This window comes from Curcuma longa, chromosome 7 (assembly GCF_044706935.1).
Source record: "Curcuma longa cultivar G26 ecotype Majalengka, Jawa Barat chromosome 7, ITB_CL_G26_1.1, whole genome shotgun sequence".
Classification (NCBI taxonomy): Eukaryota; Viridiplantae; Streptophyta; class Magnoliopsida; order Zingiberales; family Zingiberaceae; genus Curcuma; species Curcuma longa.
Window position 1 is genome coordinate 4,439,670 of NC_133867.1, and position 23,647 is coordinate 4,463,316.

Here is a 23,647-nt window from a genome sequence, read left to right on the forward strand (position 1 = left end):
ATAGTTGAATCATAGTTTGATTAGCATGAACTTAAAAAAAAAAAGTTAGGATTACTTGCTCTCTCCTCTTTCTGACCCATGTGCTCGCGTTCTCATACAACGCGTCGGTCACTTCTCTCCTTCCCTTTCACGAAGATATCCCAACCCCATTATACGCGGCCTTTCTCTTTCAACATTGCCATGATCTTCTTCTCCTTTTCTTATTCCCCCTGCAACATCGGCCATCACACAAAGATCGATCTACTGTATCCTCCCGTCTACCACCCTTCCTGGTCTCTCTCTCTCTCTCTCTCTCTCTCTCTCTCTCTCTCTCTCTCTCTCTCTGCCTCTCGACTTCTTCCTTCCTTTCTTCTTATGTGCGATCGACCAAGCTATCGCCATCGCTTGTCACCGGCACAGTGAAGCCATCAGAGAGAGAGAGAGAGAGACGGTATCAACCGTTTCTTTCGCCGTTTTCCTCTTTTCTTAATAGACTCGGTGTGATCTTGATATGGTGGGATAAAATTTATTTGCTATTTCTCTCCCTTTTTTTCAAATAATCTGAAAATCTATCCTTTCGAATTTATTAATTTTAAAAGTGATCAATCTAAACTCATAAAATTTTATCAACATCAAAAAGGCGCGCACACACATATCGTAGAAACCAAGCACAATATTTAACGAACATCAATAGACTAAAAATGCAAACTATTTATCCACCTACAAGCAACTGGAATTATAATCCAAGACAAGAGGATAAATGCAAAATATCTGTATAAAGACGAATGGTGGCGTACGCTTTAGAACAGCGTAAAGGTATTGGAATCCTTTAATGTACTACCATCGTTATACTAATAAAGGAATAGTAATGCTGGAGCTACTTCTAATGAGCCCTTTTCTCCTTATGAGAGACAGACAGGTGGTTAGCCATGAACTGTGTCATCCGAGTATGTACAACAGGCACAGCATTTTTTTTTCTAATTTCTCAGATGTAAAAAATATGAATCGCCAATCCATTCTCAGGTCTCAATCCGCTGTGCTTCAGCTGGACGTAGTCAGCTGAAGTATCGTGCAACTTACAGATCTCTTTACCATCTATTGCCACGGGAAAACTTCAAAGACTAAAGAATATCGCTTTTGTGCCATGCCATCTGATCAGTCATTACCCAGAGATAGTGCCAGTGAATCAACAAAAATCTAGCCACAAAAATCCCTAGAGAACAAGAAAACACAGTTTTAGTCTAAAATGATTCCGAGCATATAATTTCTAATCAAGCAGACGTTTTGTAATAAAATCTAGACTTAAGCAATCACCATGGTTTGACAAATTTGCAAGAGTTATGATTGTCATGGGGTATAAACAAAGACAAGGGGCCACACATTTTTCATTAAAAACTCTTCTTCAAGGGGACTCATGACACTCTTAGTGTATGTTGATGATATAAATGATGATAAGGAGAGAGATCTGCTAAGGAGTTTAAAATCAAAATATTAGGAAAGTAGAAACAGTTTGTCGGGATTGAGGTGGCTCATTCTAAGGCATGTTTATCTCCTGACAAAAATGTTAAAATCTCCTTAAAGAATCAGGCAAAACAGTAGTCAAGGGATCTGATATTTGATCCATAAATCATGGGATCTGATCCATAAATTATGGGAGCAAAGCTAGTTTCCTTTTCTATTGTTACGATTGTTATGCATATATACACCACTTTGCACATTTCTTTTACCTAAGTACAATAGAAAAATTCTTCCATAAAATTGTTTTTGTTTTCAATTTTCTTCAGGTTGGAATGTTAATGGTGATGTAGAATAAATCATGTAGTCAACACCAAATAATTAGGACAAACATGGTTTGCTGATGAAGATGATGACAAAGATGCTGAATGTTACAAGTGTGATATAACTCATATATCTTACAAGTGATATAACTCATATATCACATGGATTAATGAAGAGAAATAAAGGGCCCTCCACTAAACACATTTACGTCAAGGACTGAATTCAAATAGCACAATAAATGGCTTAAAACAAACAATTTTCATGTATCCAATGTCTTATTAAATTACAATCTTGTATGAGAAGTTGTAGAATTATAATCACGTAGTTTATGAAGCAAGTCTTACATGAGGCGACAATAAAACTACTGCGAACTCCACAAAACCCTTAACAATGCATGAAACATTGGAATGCACAAATGTGCAAGTAATCAATTAATAACTAAATAGATTCTTGACAAATAAAAAATATCTTAAATTTGTCCAAGGAATGTGTTTAACTTATGAAAAAATTTTAAAGCTGGTACAAAAACTGATACCTCTGAAAGAGATTATAACCATGGTTGTGAAAGTGAGACGATGGAATTTGATGCATGTAGTCCTTGATGTCCATAAATAGCAGATTCAAGCACCTTGTATTGTTCAATTACAGAGTTGTACAGTGCAGAGGAAAAAGCCTCCTTAGCCTGCAAAGAGAAATACAGAAAATCATCTTGCAAGTTATATCAATATGTAGACAGAAAATGAATACAAACACTAGTGATAATGGCAATTAACAATTATAACAATATATTATAATGAAGATGTTGAATAAAAAGGATCTTGCAAATTTGGAAACCTGAAATATGAATGCACGAGAATATCAGGAGATTTTGTTGGATGTTAAAAAGTAGAATGCAAGAGCACAAGTCTGGGGACTGCTCACCTCATTAATGTACATGATCTCGTATGAATTATAAGTTTTCTTAATGAGACATTTAAACACAACAAAAGAATATATACATAAAGTTATATGTGAGAGGTAGTAAACACGTAATGTTTATAAGTTTGCATAGATATCCAAATAAACAATTATTCAATATTAACAAAACATAACTAATCTATTGTGTTAAATTTTATAGTTGTATGTTTGTTTTGTACATATAGATTTAAATGACTAGTTTAAATAATCTTTTATCATGTTTATACGGGCATTTTTCCACATTACTTTCTCATAAACAAGTCAACAAACAAATTCTAAGGATTTAATATTTGTTTTTAAAAAATTGATAACATGTAAAGGGCAGCTCGGTGCAGGAAGTTTCCGCCAAAGTGGGGTCCCAAGGAAGCATCGGACCATATTAAGTCTATTGTATAAAAACTAATATAAAAGATAGGTTGCATACTTTGAATCAAGTCTTATATAAATTGCAAGAACAAGTACAGTACCAGTTGAGCTTGGTAAAACTCCAAGCCAATATGCCTTTCTAAAACAAGATTGAACAAAACTTTTTACCCTAAACTGAAATTGAGCTCAAATAAAACGCATTTATGTTTTCAATGGAAAATCATGAATAAGGTCAAGTATAGCTTGGCTCAGCTCAGTTTGACTACACCCTAGCTAAATGTATATGTGATTAATAAAAAGGATTGGTGCTGTAGGGTGCCAAAAATTATTTAATAATGACTTATAAGCCATGAATAAGGTCAAGTATGGCTTAGCTAACCTCAGTTTGACTACACCATAGCTAAATGTATGTTTGATTATAAAAACATTAGTATTGTAGGGTGTGACAAAAAATATTTAATAAAGGCTTTATAGGCCACTGACATCTAGTTGCATCAAGAAAAAGTAATTTTTCTTACAACTGAGAGCAAGGGGATCATTAGTAAATTTTTTCATCTTCCACTCACACTTGCTTAAATATTATATCAGAACATGCTTTTTTATTGCATTTGGAGATTTCTTTGCCATCCTCTAATCCACAGGACAAGATTGTGTTGCACAAAATAAACAAGTTGTATCCCCACTCAAAAGTCCAAATAGATTGAGAGACAATTCTTTTTTATTTCAAGTTAGAAACATTTTTCTGCATTCCTTCCTTAAAACAAATATTATTTTTTAATCTACTTCACAGAAAGAACTTACCTACATGTTATTTCGAGCATTCACAAAGGACCACAATCACTATGTTACAGGGACCACAATCATTATTTTACAGAGATACCTTGCCTACATGTTATTTTACTATTTATTCTCAGGTTTGCTCTTCTTCATACTCTATTGATGATTTGTGATGCATGATAATGTAAACTTGCATCGACAGACATATCGTCGTTTTAGCATTCAAGGTTATTGTTCTTTGTTAACAAAAAGTTTGATGTATTTCATACAATTTTTATAAACATGCACACCACCTAGTTGATGCAGGGAAATAACAGTAATTCGATGAATCCAAGCTGAGCCAAGTTATTGCCTTATCCAGTTAAAAGGAACTTTTGATAAAACTAAAAAACCATTAATAGTTACTAACCTGTTCATGGTTCTCACAACTAGACATGATTTCATTGAAGTTCATCTCTAGACCCACAGATAAACCAACTCCATGAAATGAAATTTTCCTTCTCTCACCAATTTGTTTTTCCACCTACAGGAAAAATACAACTAAAGGACACCTCAGAATATGCTGAGACTAAACCACAACTCTTTGGAAGAGTTACCTCTTGTGGTGGAGGCATGATATCATAGCATAGTAACGCAAGGGGATACATGTGCCCTACCACGCCAGAATGATCCACAAGCCTCCTCATATTGTCCACTGATGATGGATCAAATGGTGCCTGAAAACATTCTATCAGTGTAACAATAACCAGATATCAAAAAACAATGAGTGGAAAGGAAATATCACAAGAGCACCATGAAAATGGAAGAAAATTTCTTAAGCAAGAATCAGCCTAGGCTAACAACCCAAAAGAAATGTTAAGCCAAAAAGCTCCGGTTAATAAAGTTCTTAATCACTAATCTTTTTATTAGAATGGATGTTTTCCATTTTGATAGTACACTAAATGGGTGCTTGCAAGCACAAGTATCCCTAATATGTCAGTTAAGTGGGAAATAATGAGTACCAGATGTGTTCAAATATCATGTTTTGATTTAACCACACACATTGTATGTCCAAATCCACATGGACTATCAGAATCTGCTGCTAACAATTGTGCTATGTTTTGCTTTTTGTTTCAAAGGGGAAGTTATCTACAACTTTTTCAGAACATATCAGAGGGGAATGACTCTTCATCATAATGACAAAATTGTCCTTCATGATGCAGTTGATACTTGATATGAAGATATAAAAAATATTATTAAGAGAATAAAGAGCATGGCCATCAATTTGCAATGGGTATGTCTAATAACAAAAAAAGATATATCTGAAAAGAATCATAACCTCATGGAGTCATAAATAGTGATTTCTCAATCATATCTGTTTGCTCAGCTATAAGCAATTTTAACATGAATTAAAATCCAAAAAGGCCCATGTCCATAAAATTGATAGACCTATGCATGAGATTATCATTTAACAGCAGGTCATAACATGTTTATTACAAAAAGAAAGACATTATATTGTTCAATTGAATCTTGAAATAGTATAAAATGAATCAAAGAGGAAGTGGGTTGATAAGGGAAAAAATATAAATTAAGAAAAACATACAGGATCCAATTCTCCTGTGAGTGGATTAGGGCGGTCCCTACCACCACTTGGTGCAATCCATATTATCTGTGATCCACCCCTACATTTGAAAACAAGAAATACTTACAAAAGGATATAGAGAATTATGAATGCTACAACAATATGATTTATCTGATTAGAATTTGTCTGTGAATGAATTTATATGATTTACCCTTGGAGAAAGGGGGAAATATGCCAATAAAGAATTATGAATGTTAAAGATGTCAACATATAGTAAGTAGACTCAAGATGAACACTGCAACAAAATAACATTATTATGGAAGTTATATGGTACATAGATGCATAAATGTAGGGTTTTTTTTTAATTTTATCCCTATATTGATAACATGGTTATCAAAGTCAGTATCGGGATTGGAATCAAGATCGAATAGTCAGAAAAAAAAATTCATTCATACATTGTCAAAATTGACATCGGAATCAAGATCGGGATCAAGCAAAAAATATCTTAGTATTGATCGTACCTGATCTAGGATCGTAAGGTCGGAATTGATAGGAAAAGAAAAAATGAGAAAGATTTAAAAAGAAGATTTCATAGATTACAATAAATGTTCAAAGTATTAAGAAGTCTATTATATATCATTACATATTCAATTATTAATAATACAATATATAAATATTGTCATATTAATTAGTATAAAAATTAATAAACAATAAAAATATATCCATTAATAAAATCATATGTCTATTTCTATATTAAAATTTTAATATAATTTTATTCCTAGCTAGTTTTAGTTGAAGGGTAATTTTAGGATTATTGTTAAACAAGAGAGATCATTGTGTTCCCACCCAATTCACAGTAACCTCATCAATCAATAGTGAGGGAAAGATGGATGAAGTATCAAGTCTAATTAGTGATGAGTGATGGTAAGGTTGAATGAGTGCACCTTAGTCTCGTGGTGAATCTCGAATTGCAGCAAGGATAAGCCATGCTAGAGGGAAATAAAGTCCCTTTCTCATTCCTATGCTAGTTCTCTAAAAATCAAATTGGGATTAAAAGGAAAGTTGGGCCACTCAATTTGACCAAATTTCAACTCAATTTCATTCATTTCCGCTCTATATTTGACTAATCTTTGGTGGATGTCAACAATTTTATAATATAATTTAACTAATTTCTAGCTAATTTCATTGAAATTTTTTAACTTTTTCTAAACTCTACACAATCTTTGTAAAATACCAATTTCTCAAAAAAAAAAAAAAGGATCAGTCATCGCTAATACAGATCCCAATTGCATGATCCAAACTATAGTTGACCATATGATATATACAAATAAAGGGCAATCCAGTGCACAGTCACATTTGTATATGTTAGAATATTTAGGGATATATATATAATATATATCCCTAAATATTCTAACAGTATATAATGTATACAGATGTGAAGCAATAAATTAATACTATAAAAAAACCATTTACTAGAAAACAAAGACAAACTAGGGTGAATTTGTCTACATTAAACACCAGATTTTCTATTCCTGGTTGTCACCGTTACGAACATTCAAGGACCTACTAAGATGGGCAAATGTAACCCATATTGGAACAGATACAAAAAGAAAAAGGTTTGTCACTTTGTGTGCCTAAATAACACTCAATACACAATTAGCCATTGTTTAAGTACAAAAAATTTTAGAGATCACTAATAGTGTATCCTTAACCTACATTCGAGAGAATATGATGTTTGCACATGCCTCAACCACAATTTTTATGACTTTGCATGATCCATATGCAGTATAGAGCCCAATCTTTCACAAGAAGATCAAGAATTAAAATACCTTTTTCAATTAGCACAAAACTAGCACATTTTCAACAAAGCAAAGCACAGTAGTATTGCCTGTGACAATCTATCACAGACGATACTAATCAAAACTAAATAAAATTTGAATGATGCCCACAGAGACAAATCCGTACTGTTAAAGGAAACAAATGACACAGGAGGTGAGAGAGGGGTGAGGTTGAGTGTATGCGAGCGCTGCTGAATGCAGATAAGACAGAATGTGGAGACAAGCTCTCATTGTCAAGAGTCTGGACAGGAAAAAGAGAGGAGAGAGATGATGGCTTGACTAGTGGATGAGGAATAGGCTAAGGGTTAGAGTTTTTTTAGTAATTATTAATCAAGAGGATGGGATAGGGATTTTTAATATTTGATACTATTTATCTTTATAGGTTTATGCTAACCTAAATTCAATATCAATATCTTAAATCATTATAAGCTATTATTATTTATAAAGTTAATTAACTACTTAATTTATGTTGCATTTAGTTCTCAAGAATAGCCATTCTATTCTTCATAAATTCTCATAAAATAATAATTCCTATTTTTGATTGCAAAATAGTTGGAATACCAGTTCAGAAGAAATTGGTATTCTCTCTATTATCCTTCATAGCTATTTCTTATAGCATTCAAAAGGATAACTATTTGTATCTATTCCATTCTATGAAGAATAGAGATCAAACCGCGCAAGGGGGATAGCTTAGGCGGTAGGACAGGCAAATCTGCACAAACAAATCTAGTTTGCTGATGCTGAATGGGTAGAGAGGGTTACTGGGATAGATAGAGCATGTGTGTCGACAAAATGGGGAACTGAATGGATAAGTGAGTGACCAAGTAAGCCGGGCACAATGAATAGGATGGGCTAAGAGCGTAGTAAGGGGATAGGATGATACCAACAGGGAAGAAAAGGGCAGTATGGGCAAGCCAAGCAAATTGAGTGAATTACGAGCGTCAAACAACCAAGCAAGCTATGCAAAAACAGCAAATTGAGAGATTATATGAAATATTACTTGTAGATATATTTTAGTGTGGTGGTAAAGTTTTAAGTATCATTTTTTCCCAAAGTATTTGTTGCCATATGGAACAAAACATTTTTGTACAATATTCATTATGATATCAGTAGACTCCACCTAGTAAAACACATTACAAATACTATTATTAATGAGGTATATCATTAGTTGATATGTTGGTTTCCAACTTTTGCTCAATTTGTTATCCAATTGCTCTAAACGGAAGTCAAGTGAAAGCATATTAAAAGGGCAAATCTCAATTGAACTCATATTGACAGACTTTGTTGTATACCAAAGGTGTCAACATGGTGCAATCAAGGTTTAAAATTTCGAATTGTGCTAGAGTTTCAATCCCGGACTAAAACGATATGATTTAGTATTTTTTTCATTTTAAATATAAATGTATATTAATTAAAATTATTTTTGTTAACATTTAATTGTCATAAATATTTTTTTGTATTCCAGGTGTCATTGTTGAGTTCGTATTTTAACAAAATATTTTCAATTTTAATGATGTAACTTTGTTTGAAATGAACAAATAATACTTTTAAGTAATTATGTGAAATTTATTTATAAGCATTTTGATAAGAACTTTAAGCATTAAATTTTTTTATAAACCCCTAAATAAAAAACTATTCTATTAGGTGAAATAATTCAAAATGTTATCATTTAATTTTATTTATTGTACATAATTATAATTATTAGATTGCACAAAAAATAAAAAATTTCAAAATTTTTTAAATTTTGAGGCTTAAAATATTATATTTTAGGTTTAAATTACATTTTAGATTTTGTAATTAAATTACTTAATTTTATAATTATGAAATTTCTATAAATAAAATATATAAAATTTTAATTGGATTCAATTGAATTAAATTTGAAATTTTCATATTTAAGATTTTTTTGATAAAATCACATTTAAATTTGAAAATAGATCTTTCTTTAACTAAATTAATCTTGTCTAATCAATTCACATCTATTATAATCATAATTAATCTTTCGACGTTACAAAACTTAGAACATAGAAAATCTTTATTTATATTAAATACTAAATTTTATTTTATTTAATTTTTTTATATTTAAAATTAGTTTTTAAAATTTTACAGATATCTAATTAAGCTAAATGAAATTAATATTTTGAGTTTTTTAATTTTAGGTTAAATAAATCATGTAGACATGGTAAGTAAGATCAAGTTGGTCCAAACCTAACTTGATTTAGATTTATTTTGGTCAATCTAAAACTAAACCAAATATATATATTGGAAAAATTGGTCCAATTGTATTTAATTAGGTTAGTTGAATTTTTAAGGAAGGAAGTATTTAGTCATTTATTTAAATTAGGTTATATTTTAGGGTCATTTATTCTTTTTCTTTCTTCCCCTTCTCTCGCTCATAGCCTGCACCCCCCCCCCCCCCCCCAACACGCATGAGGCCGCTTGGCACTTGCAGTCACCAACCAACCACCTGTTGTCCACGACCACCGGCCATCCACACCCACCGCTCTCATTCCCATTCGCTCCCCGCAACCCACACATATCCCACCAACACCTATGATTGTCTACCGCTTACGGCCGCCAATCGTACACCTGTGGTTGTTCGTCACTCGTCGTCCACAACCACCTACCACCTTAAGATCCTGCAGTGTCCACCGCATGGGACAACGACTACACTTGTGATCATGTGATCTCCTCCTCTCGGCCTCTTTCATTTCGGTGTGCCAATGTTGGTGCTGAGAGTTTCACATGCTAATCGGCGGACAAAACGATAAATTTCGCCAGTGCCGTTGACACAGCTCGACACTTCAAACGTTAGGTACAATACCAAAATTGTACAATTTTACTCAAAAATGATTACTCAAGCACAATATGATACTTTAAATGTTAACCATCATTATAATAGTCTACCAATAATGATGAAATGACTGCATATTATGGATGGTCAATACTGAAAAAAAAATTGATTCATTGGGTGTCTGAAAGGAAAACCTATATGATACTTGTCGTCTAAAAGTATGTGAATCCTTAAACATTAGTAATTGACTACATAATAGGAGATCAAAGATAAATCTTAAGTGATCTCAAAGAGTAAATTTTTATGTTGTGTGTAATTAGATGTTCTGGAATTCACAACCACAGAACTCTGAATCTCGCAGCAGCAATGGAAGATGCCACATAGATGCTTCAGTGGGTCTCCTGCTAGGCCCACCATATTCATATTAGATAAAGCTACTGGTTCACATTGAGATGAGTTTGCTTAGATACATTCAAGGATGGCATAGCTAATAACTGATGTACAATAAGCTTTGTTACTTGAATTGAGGTACAAATATATAGCACAGGCATGTCCAACATTTTATTTTCTACAAGCTTAGCACATGGTCAATGAGAGTGTCCTTGTCTGATTGAATGTGCCAGTGCAATAGCTAGTGGGGGTACATGAATATCCAAGTATGGGAGGTGATAGGCTAATTAACAAAAGAGATCCAAGAACATTTGTTTGGTTGTCGTTCAACTTGATATTCTCTAAAACAACAAAAGAAAAGTTTGTGTATACAAACTGGTGAAAGATTAAAATGCACTAGATCATCAAACTGAACATTACAGAATTAGGTTCCAATATCTGTAAGAGTTCTTTTATAGCTAATAAGATGGCTCTAAGTGACAAGTGTAAACCTTTAAATGTTCAAAATAATAAAAGAAAAATGAAGCATGAAAACATTGCATACCTCAGAAGCAAAGCCATTTCCTTGAGGCTTCTAGTATTTGCTTTTCTTTTCATTTCAACAAGCTCAGGAATATCATGCATGTGTTTCTTTGAGTATACGCAAAGGAGATTTCTGAAACACAAGCATGCATCACAATACAAGTAGCTGAAGATTAATTGCAAGATAGTAATACAAACTTTCTATTTTGTGTCATAAAAGAAATTATAAGGACCTTCCCAGGCTAAAAGGCTTGCAAAGTGGGTCTGTAACTACTCTATCTCCTGCGACAAAAACCTGAGGTATAATTCAGAACAGCTTAACAACACTGAAATATACAGAGAACAATGAGACTATTATCAGCCTTACAATTTTCTCAGCAAAATATGCAAATGCTTGTTCAAGCAATAATCCAATTATTGCTGGATCTGCTTCTGTCTGATGATTGGAGAACAAAATAATGTTGTGGCCCTACAATATACAAAATATATTAGTTTGATTAAACACCGAAATACCAAATAAAATGTTGAAGACCAGCTAACTCATATTTTTCTAAGAACATATCTCATTACCAGAAGTTTATATTGTAAGTCCAAGCATAAAGCGGCCCAAAAAGATAGGGACCCATATTTTAGCAAATGAATTAGCCAGACAACAAAGATCATTCATGCTAATAATATGCAATGACTCATCAGCACCTGCTTAAGCTTCTCTTCCATGTCAAAGAAAATGGAAAGGTTGCCAACATATGATGATCTGAAATAATTTGGGGAAAAATCAATTTTCTTAACAAACAAGCATATTTACATATAACTAAAAACTTAATTCATGAATTGGCACCCACAGATGCATGTTGCGTATGACATATAGATCAGCAATTGTAATTGGCTCCTAAAAGTGTCTATATAGTGTTCCTGGCAAGAAGTGAATCTTCAAGTAGATTCAAAGGCCAAAGTAAGTGAGAATATGGAACCTTATCAGTTTAAGCACATATAACCAGAGAAAAAAATCATGAAGATAGTGGAAATATGACTGATTATGAGCTAATTCAATATAAGAGGCACAGGCCACTTCAAGGCACAGAGGTCTTATCCCTCCAATGAGCTCTATGCAAGGCAACATCAGACAAGTCAATTTGGCAGATAAATTCAGCTGATATCTATTGATCTAGTAATAGGATTAACAGATTGGCCAATCAGACCTGCAAATGTAATATGCATGATAGTTAAAATTACAATTCAGACCTTAGGATCTCACGATGATCCAAATTGACCTAAATGATCCAAATCCTAAGTAGGATATTGTGAACCTACAATCCAATCCTATATCTATTTATCATTCCGAATAGGATCTCAATTCTAACCTCAACACCCTTAATTAGAATATATTTAAATTAAATTAGATGCTTTAACAATCAACATTTTCAGCTTTTGTTGATAATATTCTATATAGGGTATTATAGACATCAGAAAATATTTCAAGCCAAATTTATTACTAAATACTTAAGGAGGCTATGTTACTTTCTTGGAGTGGAAGTCACCTTCAGCTCACTAGGATTGACTTTATCTCAAAGAAGATAGGTAATGAATCTCTTGCAAAGTCAGTATATTTGGATACAGACTCGCAATAACTCCAAAAATACAGAACCATAAAAGATGGTATAAGATCGTGACTTTCAAAATTATTATTATTATGTGAGCACTCATCTATCACACAATTACTAGACCAGAGATATCATTTGCATTCAACATTGTGAGTCAGATTAAGCAAAAGGCCAAGAACTGTCATTGGAAAGAACAGTTATGGATCTCAAAGAAAAGGATTACCAAAAGTATGAACATCCAAGTATTGATGCATATTGTGATGCTCATTATTTGGGTTTATTATTGATAAAAGTTGCACTTTAAGATTATATATGTCCTAATATGCCCACAAATTAGCAAATTTTTGCTTGTGTTGTCCCGAGATGCAACTTCAAAATAAAGCTTAGTTGGAGGAATGAGGAATTTGATTGATCTGCTACATGGATGCCTTCAACTTGGCTAAGAAGGCAAATTAGACAGGATTATCACTCAGAGAAAATGCCTAGATAGAGATGCTCACCTTACTTCAATAAAGGTCTGAAGCCTTAACTATCATAACATAAGTGCTTAATCACAACATCTAGGCCAATAGATATCAAAGCCTCTGTTATGATAAACTATTTGATGCTTGTACAAAACAACTGAGGTCAAGTTGCCATTTATGACAGAAACAAAGACTGCAATTCATTGTATACTGGTTTTGCAGCCAGCTAGCCAACTGAATAAAATTGACATAGCTAGATGACCAATATAACAATATGAGGCACATACAAAGCAACCCAAAGGCATAATGACTCAGTGTCAGTTATCAACTCCATCACATGCTGACAAGAGTGTATCATCCAATCAAAACCTTGATGTTCTATAATAGCATGGCTGGTGCTTTAATGCTAAGCTAGATCATAACAAAAAGAACTATTATGGTATCATATTCAAATATACAACCATAGACTAGCAACACTATTTTACCTTAGTGAACTATAAGATTCACACAAATTTTAATCCTGCATAATTATCTATATTATCTTCACATGCCGATCAAAACTTTGATGTTCTATAATAGCATGGCTGGTGCTTTAATGCTAAGCTAGATCATAACAAAAAGAACTATTATGGTATCATATTCAAATATACAACCATAGACCAGCAACACTATTTTACCTTAGTGAAGTATAAGGTTCGCACAAATTTCAATCCAGCATAATTATCTATATTATCTTCACATGAATTTAGAAAGGAGATTCCAAAGTACAGACAAACAAGAATATTATAATACCTGAAATCTACCAATGGCCGCAAATAATTCTGACCGAACATGTAGTAGTCAAAAGGCTCTCGTATTGCCTTATGATAAGGTGAAAAGTTAAAAGGTTCCTGCAAGACATTTGGGGGTTCATGATCGCTAGTCTTTTCCATCAGAATATTTCCCAAAAGTCAAAAGCAATCAACAATAGATATTGATACCTTTAGTTCCAAGAGAATACGATCAAACGCAACTGTCATATTAGATAAAATAATCTCCCGTGCACTAGGATCTCTACTTTGCATAACCTGACAATTCAAAGGAAAAGATGACTCTATTTTTAGTTTCTCTTGGTGTTCTGAGGATGGAAAAATATTTCCAACAACAGGCATAAAAAATGTCCAAGGGAGAATTATGAACTCATCCAATGAACTTAATGTCAACTATCCTCAACCAGAAATTCTCTCAAATATTTTCAATTGAGAAAGTTTCCTATGCACAGTTTAAGTTTGGTAATGAAATCAACATAAGTATCATAAAATACAATGTTCTAGGAAAAAAACTACAAGTATGTAAACAAAAACTATAAGTTCATCTAGTTGACTTTAGATAGATTTTAAAAAGCTAGATCTTCCTCGTCATTGGCAAAAGATTGAACAAGAAAATCACACAGCATCGGCCTATGACCATGGTTTTAACCTTTCAGGTTCAAGGAAAATTTTGCTGTTACTGTATAAAACTTATAGCAATTGGCACAACCAATGAAGTTCCTTTCAATAAATCATTTCCGTTTTTATTAACGGATTACTGGCAACCAAACAGGAAAAGAAAACTAGGATTTAATCACCTAGTGGCATGGAACAACTAACAGACAGTCTACACAGTGAAACCTACAGTTCAACAATGAGGCATAAGAGACCCAGAGTTGTCTGAATAAATGCTGCCAGAATGGAGTATTTATACCCTGAGTGGATAATGACAATAGCAAACATATAAAGAATCTATTTTTCAGATTGAACTTACACCATTTCGATAGTTATAATAGAGTTCTTCTAGTCTAATAGCAATATCTGGTGAAAGCTTTCTAGCCTCGACTTCCTTCCTTATACAAAGAAGTAGCTCTGCAGATAGAACAAGTTGATCAATTACATAGTCCAAAAACAATTTGCCTAATTGTTTTTGTAGAGAAACTCCATTCCGAATTTCATAAACAAAAAAACAGAAGAATGTACCCACCTCAATTGCTGAATGTTGGCTGATTTTCATCAAATAATAATAGTATAGCAAAACAAAGTGCCAACTGTTTTTAAAACATAACAGCATCCTAGTGATGTCAATTTGAACAGATATCTTTTAATTTGTAGTTAATTTATCAGTCATTCAGGGAACTTTGTTGAATCATGAAGGAGATGGTGCTTTGCCTACAATACCAGGAAGAAAGCTAAAGACTATATGCTTCCCTTACTCTAGTTAAAGGAAGTTTATAGTACAATAGCATCAAATCATCGAAGCAATAGAATATACAATGCCGCATGACGACAGCTACAAACTTCGATTTTTTTTTATCAGATACAATTTGAGCAATATAAATACAACACAGAGAAATCATTGACCAGAGAAAAACTGCAAAGCTGCTCATCCTAATTAGAAAGCGAAAAAATCCAAGGAACCATATTGGAAGAATCAAGAACAACATTCAACAAATCAGAAAGGGATTTTAAAAACAGGATCGAACCTTCTTCACTCCGTGGCCTAAGAAAACACCTGCTGTAGCCGACCTCCTCCTCCGCGCCCATATCAGAGGCAACAACCGCCCTAGTACTCACGTTCCTCAAACCCTTCCCGAACGATCGTTCCGTTGCCCTAACATTCGGCCTACGCACCCACCACCTTGTCCGCAAGCAATCCAACCGAGTAGAGCCCCTTGAACACGAACCCGCAGAAGAACTACGTACCGTGGAACTCCTACCTCCAGGCCACAGTCTATCGGCCGTCAATGAAGGCGAACGAATCACGGGCGCGGCCGCGGCTGCATTCATCGTCATCACAGAACCCCAACGAAACAACAGAATAGCTCTTTCTTAGAACGAAACTAGAAGATCAAACTGCGACGGATCGGGGATGAGATCCGGAAATCCTGCGGCCACTTCCAAGCCTCCGGCGCGCTCAAGGTCGACCACTGGTTGTGCTCGCCAGGCAGAGATATGCAGCCAGCGGTCGACGTTATCGGTCGATCCAGCGGTTCGATCGGGGGACTTGGACCATAGATTTTGGAAATTCCGTACAATAATTATTTATACGAGACGAAGAATAGATCAAAAGCACAAACGACCACTTCTACCCGCTGCGTCATTGGCTAGTCGATGTGGGACCACGGGAGATGATTTTCATCTGATAGACATGGTTGGTCGGATAGCAGGCGTGGGGGCTGAAGCTTCTTGGGAGTGACACGTGGTAGCGATTAAACCGCAGTATATTAGTTTATGCGGACAGAGATAACGCATTCATAATCGTGATCATATTATTTTGGAATTTTCTTTCTTTTTTATTTGAACAAAAATTTAAAAAACAAGAAGAAAAAAATTCTGTGATGATCCATATTGAATGCCTCGGAAAATGACTGGTCTTATCTTCTCCGTCGAGGCTTATAAGATATTATATTTTGTACTCACAATTAAGTAAAATCCAACGGGAATATAATAGACAATATATTATACAATTATAAAGCTCAAATATAAAGTCTAAATAAAAGAATTATATTATGTTTAATTTTACATAATTGATAATTTATCTCTAAGAGTGATAAATTTTAAAGGATCAATAATCTGTCTTTAAGATAGACATATAATTATGTTTGTCTCAACTGAGGTTTCTGTCATAAAAAGAAGGATGAACAATTTTGTCCTCATATTTTGATACACTAAAATTCTCATAAATGGAATAAATATAGTTTAGAACTCTTTGCTCCCTTGAAAGCATTGTATGTACATAGATGAGCGAGTAATTAATATAAGATTTATCACTCATGATTAAAGAAACATGTATTATATATGCTACTAAATCAATTAACGGTCGTTTATATTAAACCAATATAATGTATAGTAAAATTCAATTGAAAAAGGTTCTTAAGCAATTGGTATCCTTTTAATGGGTCATAGTTACATTAGAAAAACACTTAGATATGTATCTTAATAGGACAAACTTTAAGATTTTGAGGGTACGTCATGATATGAGATGATAAAATATTGTATTACACAAGAATCATGTTGGGGAAAGAGTTTATGGAAACCACCGGTTTCTAAAATGATGAATAGGCTTGATGTCTTATTAGAGGTTAATCAAGTCTTGTGTATCTAACCATGTTAAGATCCGTGTGAGTTAGAGAAGGATGAATAGTTTCAATCACTTTTCATCTTGATTGTGGGCTCATCGGTTGAATGCATATTGAAAATTTAAATCAAAATTGACGTCACATGCATAACGAATACCTTAGTTTTACTTGGTATTCGCCTCTTAAAAGACGACTAATCTAAAGCTTACTCCTAGCAATCTCCCACCACTATGAACTTCTCTTTTTCAGCTGCATACTTTCCAAAGGCGAAGAATCCTCTTACAAGAACACAACAACAAAAATAAAATACAAAGATAAAAGAAATTGAAAATGACTTTACAATGAAATTTTATTTTAAATATTGTTATAATAACACATTATAATTTTTAATAAAACGTTATTGCTTTATCCCATTCTTGGAATAGCCTCTTGTTTGTCTAAAAATGCACCAATACTTCATCCTCAAATATCCAAGAATCGACATCTTCTAATATTCTTCACAAAACCCCCTTTTATAGGGTTGCAATCGTAAAATCGCTCTGTGTTTAATTCCCACTTCGTATTTCTTATTTTCCGCTGCACGATTTTTCAAAGCTTAACTTTTCTTAAACGCTGAAATACACCGTCTACCAATTGATTAGGCTTGCTCACTAATCGATTGACACATTGGATCTGATCTGTTTAAACCTACAGAACAATTCTTTTTTACTTGATTAATCGATTGTTTACTTCTAGTTGAACTGTGAATCGATTCGGATGCATTCTGTTTGCTGCTACAGTGTCACCAATCGATTGGCTACTGTAACAAAAATACTATAGCAAAAAACTTTAAACTTAGTTATTGTACGTACCATAAAGCGGTTACCGTAGCACCCCCCAAATATTACTGTAGCAATCCTATTTATAGGGGTTTAGGGTTTACCATGAACCCTAGCTACTATAGAAATCCTAATTATTGTAACAAATACTAAAAATACTTTAAACCCTAATTTTGGAGTTTAGAGTCTATCGGTCGATTGATATACTCAATTAATTGATTAATACTCATATTTCAACCTTACCATAACTGAATTCTCATCTTGTCTAGTATATAATAAATCTCAACCTACTATGACTTTCTTTGCTCAGCATACTAGTTAACCTTGATTTGTTAAGACTTCCCGTTACCTAGCATTCGGTCAACCTTGACCTGTCGGGACTTCATCATTGCTTCATATTTGATCAACCTTGACCTATCAAGACTTTCTTATTACCTAGTATTCAGTGTCAATCTTGACATGTCAGGATTTCCATCATCACCAAGTGTTTGATCTTCCACGGTCTATTTGGACTTCATTTCTCATGTCAAGTGTTTGATCCTTCATGGGTCACTTAGATTTTACTTCTCATGTCAAGTGTCCAATCCTTAATGATTCATTTGGACTTCCTTTCTCATGTCAATCCTCTGTTGGACTTCTGACCATCAAATATTCAGTCAACCGTAACCCACTTGGACTTTATAGTCTTCATGTCAACTTTCTGTTGGTCTTTCAATCACTAGGTATCCAATTAACCATGACTCATCTGGACCTCGCTCATGCTAATGTCCGTTGGACTTCCAATATATATTTCTTAAATAATCAACTTAACCTACTTGACGTCTCACTTTACCACATACATATCGCTCAAATATCGAAATTCAACTCGAGCTTAGTCAACTCGATTAACCTTGATCAGATATCGATTGCATCAATATTTAAGTCTATTAAAAATCTCTTTATATTACAAGCATGATGAGCATTTCATACTTACATCCGGAAGAGTTCTAGAAACATCTTAATTCAATTCTGAGTTCTTGTGATTTGCATTCTTGAGTAAATTCTTTTAAAATAAATAGAGTCAAATTTTAATCTCGACTTTACTTAATCAAATTATACTATCATTTTGTTCGTGCATGCTCATATTACACCACCTTCTTCATCATCAGCTTCAACATTGAACCGATCCATTAGATGGAACCGGATCAAACACGTACGTTTTTGCCAAATCAATCTTGTGCGACCACCGCAAAATGCCACCTTGACCGATCGATCCCTGGACCATCACCACAATTATAGTAACGAACAGACGAGGACAGCCCACGACCGCACTGCGTTACGTTAAATGCTTGCCAGACGTCGTATCGATCCGACGTGTTCTGTTCGGTTCGATTCGAGCCAAACTGGACCCTTTCTCCTTTCTCCTTTCCTTTATCTTCCCCGTTGCATGCGGACAGCTCCCGCCCAACCACCATTCACATCCACCTTCTCTATTCTTCTCCCATTTCCAATTAATTATTAATTATTAATTAATTAATTATACTCCTTTTTTTTTCTCGTCCACAGTTGGTGGAATGTCCGCGTGACCGCGAGGTGACGCCGCACCAGCCGCTCGCCCAATGGCGTCTCGACGTGCGTCGAACGTCCGTCCCTACCAAAGGGTGTGCGAGCGGGTCCCGTTGCACGCGTTCGATTAGGATAAGTGCCACGCCGCCGTGTTTTCATAGATATCGTTTATGCTGACGTGTCGCGCTGGAGTCTGGACAAGCGTGAGGTGGACCCACAACCGAACGAGACTTGGTTCCTCACGGAACTCGGTGGCTGGTGCCTCCTGTTGGTGGATAAGAAATAGAGGTTGGCGGTTGTTGCCCTATCGACAAAGAAAAAGATAAGGAGGGTGTATTTAGTATTTATATATCGCAAACTTTATTCCAAGTATTTGTTTGGTACTTGATTTAAAATATTAAGTTGTTTGATATATCATGATGATGCCTTTGTTATCATGAATTTTTAAATTTAATTTTCAGATAAATTAATTAGTTTAGCGACAAAGAAGAACTACTTTGAGTGTGAAGAAAACCATTAAAATTTGAGCAATCATTTTTTAGAAAATAGGCATTCTATTTTAGAAGATAATTATCATTCGACCATTAAAAAGTTAACTTTCTCATCTTAACCAATTAAAACTTTCAAACTGTGAGTGGTTTCTAAAGCTAATACATCGACCTAATCTATGCTAAAAATTATTAATTGTGACGAATAAAAAATATATTCATGATAATTTTTTTAAGTGCTTCGATTCCCATGATCCTCCATTGTGATTGTGATAGATATTATTGTTATTACTAATATTTTATATTTTTCTCAATTATTTATAATTGGATCCATGGATTTTAAATTTAATCCTTCATGTTTAACTATGTTAAACTTGTTAGTATTTTCCTTAATTTATCAACTAAAAGTTAAAATGTATTAATCAATTAAAAAATTAAATTTATTGAATAATTAATCAAGATTAGCTTGATCATGACTATTTTATTTTATATTACATGAACAAGAAAGTATCCCATGAATGGTCTTTTAAAGAAATATAAGACAAATTTATTCAATAATGAGAATATTAAAAATATGAACAATGAATAAATCGATAAGAACTAATAGAATCATCAATTATGGACAATGATTTTATTATTGATGACAAAAAAAAGCTTAGTTCATATCTTAACATAAAAATAACATTTTTTATGAAAAAATAAAGTCAAAAATAAAAATTTCATAATCAATTAAAAAGGAATTTCATAATTCAGATATTTAATTTTCATAATCGAATATTGATATTGCACTAATTAGTTGTTGGAGTGTCCATTACAATCTCGCCTGTTTAATCTTGTCTCTTTCTCGAAACTCTACTTTGCACCATTCCTACACGTCACCCCTCATTCATAACGATAAGATAATTAATTAGTGCAAGGTAGCCCTTTATTATCTCCACGTCATCCGGCTTAACCTGATTAATCCACTCATAATTGCATTAATTAGACTTAGACCACCAAGGCGGTCCGGTCCGAGTTGGAGTAGGTTCAGGTCACTTTCCTAACACGTAAAGATGCGTGACCGACCCACCAACAAAGCTGTGCGCCTCCTTCCTTTTGATTTTTTATGCGAGCACCACGAGAGCGGTTCGACCGACCCGGTTTAATTCGAGGATTAGCGAATTGTTTAATCGGAGTCAAACGGAACGCGGTTCGGTGGCATAGTTGTAATTAAAATTTTCCAGTTCCCACCTTTATAAGCGAAGAAGAAAGCGAGCATAAAGGAGAGGCCTTGACGATACTCTATCGCAAGCAAAGGGGAATTCGGAAGGCAGGCAGATGGCGACGACGATGGCGGCGACCACCGCGAGCGGTGCGATCGCCGGTTTCTTCTCCTACGTCGTCATCGTGGCCGCCGCGGCGGCGGCAGCGGTGGCAGGGTTCAACACGCCGACGGTGAGCTTCAGCGACGGCTTCTCCCACCTCTTCGGCAACGACAACCTCGTCCGCGCCGCCGATGACCGGAGCGTCCGCCTCACCCTCAACCGCTACTCCGGTAATAATTAATTAATTCAGTCGAAAAGATTTTGCAGTTTATTAAACGATCAGGAATTGATTGAGTAAGTACCCGTCGATCGTCAGGGTCGGGCTTCATCTCTACGGACCTCTACGATCATGGATTCTTCAGCGCGTCCATCAAGCTGCCAAAAGATTACGCCGCCGGCGTCGTCGTCGCGTTCTATGTACGCCGTCTCTACTTACTATATAAAATATATATTCTTCCTTTTTCCTCCTTTTTCTATCTTCGCCGTTTCTACAAGTCAACCAATTACTTCAAAGACAAAGCAAAGTTTAAATCAGTATCATACGCAATTCGCTGTGTTGCTGCAGCTGAATGTTGGTTGGATTGCGTGTGTTTGTTCGATAATTGTGCATGGGATTAGTGCATGAGATGGGATTAATTAATCGTTAATTAGTTAATTGCAGACTTCGAATGGCGACCTGTTTCCTAAAAACCATGATGAGTTGGACTTCGAGTTCTTGGGGAACGTGAAGGGAAAGGACTGGCGGATCCAGACCAACATCTACGGCAACGGGAGCACCGCCCGCGGCCGCGAGGAGAGATACCTCGTCCCGTTCGACCCCACCGAGGCGGCCCACCGATATTCCATCTTGTGGACGCCCGATTACATCGTGTAATTATATTGTTTTAATTCGTGATGTGTTTTGAATTGATTCCTGTAAATTAAATTCTGTGTTGACCGCCGGCCGGCGCCGCTTTCGTGCGTGCGTGCAGATTCTACATCGACGACGTGCCGATCAGGGAGGTGGTGAGGACGGAGGCGATGGGCGGCGACTTCCCGGCGAAGCCGATGTCGGTGTACGCCACCATATGGGACGGTAGCTCGTGGGCCACCGCCTACGGGCGGATCAAGATCAACTACCGGTACGCGCCGTACACGGCGGAGTTCGGCGACCTGGTCCTCCGCGGCTGCCGCGTGGACCCCATCCGGCAGGCGGCGGAGGCGGCGGACCGCTGCGCCGAGTCGGTGGAGGAGCTCATGTCCGCCGACTTCGCGCTGCTCACGCCGCGGAAGCGCGCCGCCATGCGGCGATTCCGGGAGCGCTACATGATCTACTGCTTCTGCTACGACCAGCACCGCTACGGCAACGTCACGTTCCCGGACTGCGACTACGTCTCGGCGGAGCACAGCCGGTTCGGGGAGTGGGGCGACAACAAGGTCCCTCCCAGGGAGGTTCGAGCGCGGTCGGCCTCGCGGCGGCGCAGCCGGAAGCCCAGCTCCGTCGTCCCCGCAGGCGATGACCTGCAAATGCTAGATTAATCAGTTAGAAATTCCGACGTATGCTTTACTTTAATTTGGTTACATCTTGATAGAATTTAATTTGTTGATTCTTTTTTGTGAAAATGAATAATTTATAATTAAATCCCATGTAAAGCAAAGAACACTGTACTTGTTAACATCGTACGTTGTGCTAATAAATAATTTTGATGAGATTTTGTTTACATGAGCTTATCGACTTAAGATGTGCTGAAAATGTCGTATAGTTTAGTTGGCGTCTTTGATGGGATAGACCATCCGTAAAGGCGGCTTGGTTTGTGGTTTGTGAACGGATGGTATGGTTGGGCATCTGCTATGGCGTGTGGTTTGGTAACGGATGGTCTGCTCGGGCATCTGCTATGGCGTGCGTCGCTAGGTCTTCTCTTGCCCCATACGACACAATCGTCACCGTCATCTCATGTCTTGTGGGTTGGGCGGCAACGTGGAGTTGTCGAAAAACCTTCATTTATATCCATAGTTAGTTAGTGCACCTGAAAGCGGATTAAATTTGTAAACCATGATTCTGGGTAAAAAATTTAAATAAATGATTAAACAACGAGGATTCGAATCTTATTAAGAATGAATATTGATGCGGTAGGTCTTGCTGGGCCCCACGTGGCGGAAAAGGTCAGCATTTTGTTTTATCTGGCCAGCCTGGGGTCTACAGTCAAGAAGACCTTGCCCGGTCCTATGTGGCCGGGAAGGTCAACAGCTTGCCCTACCTGGCTGGCCTTGGGACCCCGATCCCGCCCCCAGGGTCTAGGACTTAAATGACTCAAGGAATTCACCCGAGCCAAGAGGCACAGTACTCGGACTTCCCGGCTAACACCGGCCGCTCACTTGGCTACCAGGATTCATAAAC

General features: G+C 35.8%; 2 protein-coding genes across 3 annotated transcripts; one reads left to right on the plus strand and one right to left on the minus strand.

Moving 5' to 3' along the window:
• Positions 1 to 652: 652 nt before the first annotated feature.
• LOC141832088 (glycerol-3-phosphate acyltransferase ATS12, chloroplastic) lies at positions 653 to 16,020 on the minus strand. 2 transcript variants are annotated; one of them, XM_074719566.1, is made up of 13 exons: positions 15,520 to 16,010; positions 14,808 to 14,905; positions 14,006 to 14,092; positions 13,818 to 13,915; positions 11,657 to 11,714; positions 11,328 to 11,429; positions 11,194 to 11,255; positions 10,983 to 11,093; positions 5,441 to 5,519; positions 4,455 to 4,574; positions 4,268 to 4,381; positions 2,294 to 2,440; positions 653 to 1,192 (listed from the first exon to the last, which is right to left on the minus strand). In XM_074719566.1, exons 1-12 carry the CDS (start codon positions 15,827 to 15,829, stop codon positions 2,306 to 2,308), a joined length of 1,374 nt encoding a protein of 457 aa, XP_074575667.1. In that variant the 5' UTR covers positions 15,830 to 16,010; the 3' UTR covers positions 653 to 1,192; positions 2,294 to 2,305. The 2 variants fall into 2 exon arrangements, with proteins under 2 accessions (XP_074575667.1, XP_074575669.1); XM_074719568.1 differs by lacking the exon at positions 653 to 1,192 and having other exon boundaries at positions 2,299 to 2,440; positions 4,268 to 4,398; positions 15,520 to 16,020.
• A 5,217-nt stretch (positions 16,021 to 21,237) lies between these two features.
• LOC141831740 (putative xyloglucan endotransglucosylase/hydrolase protein 30) lies at positions 21,238 to 22,970 on the plus strand. The gene is made up of 4 exons (XM_074719142.1): positions 21,238 to 21,500; positions 21,587 to 21,687; positions 21,932 to 22,140; positions 22,242 to 22,970. The coding sequence occupies exons 1-4, from the start codon at positions 21,284 to 21,286 to the stop codon at positions 22,786 to 22,788; spliced, it is 1,074 nt and encodes a 357-aa protein (XP_074575243.1). The 5' UTR covers positions 21,238 to 21,283; the 3' UTR covers positions 22,789 to 22,970.
• Positions 22,971 to 23,647: the final 677 nt, after the last annotated feature.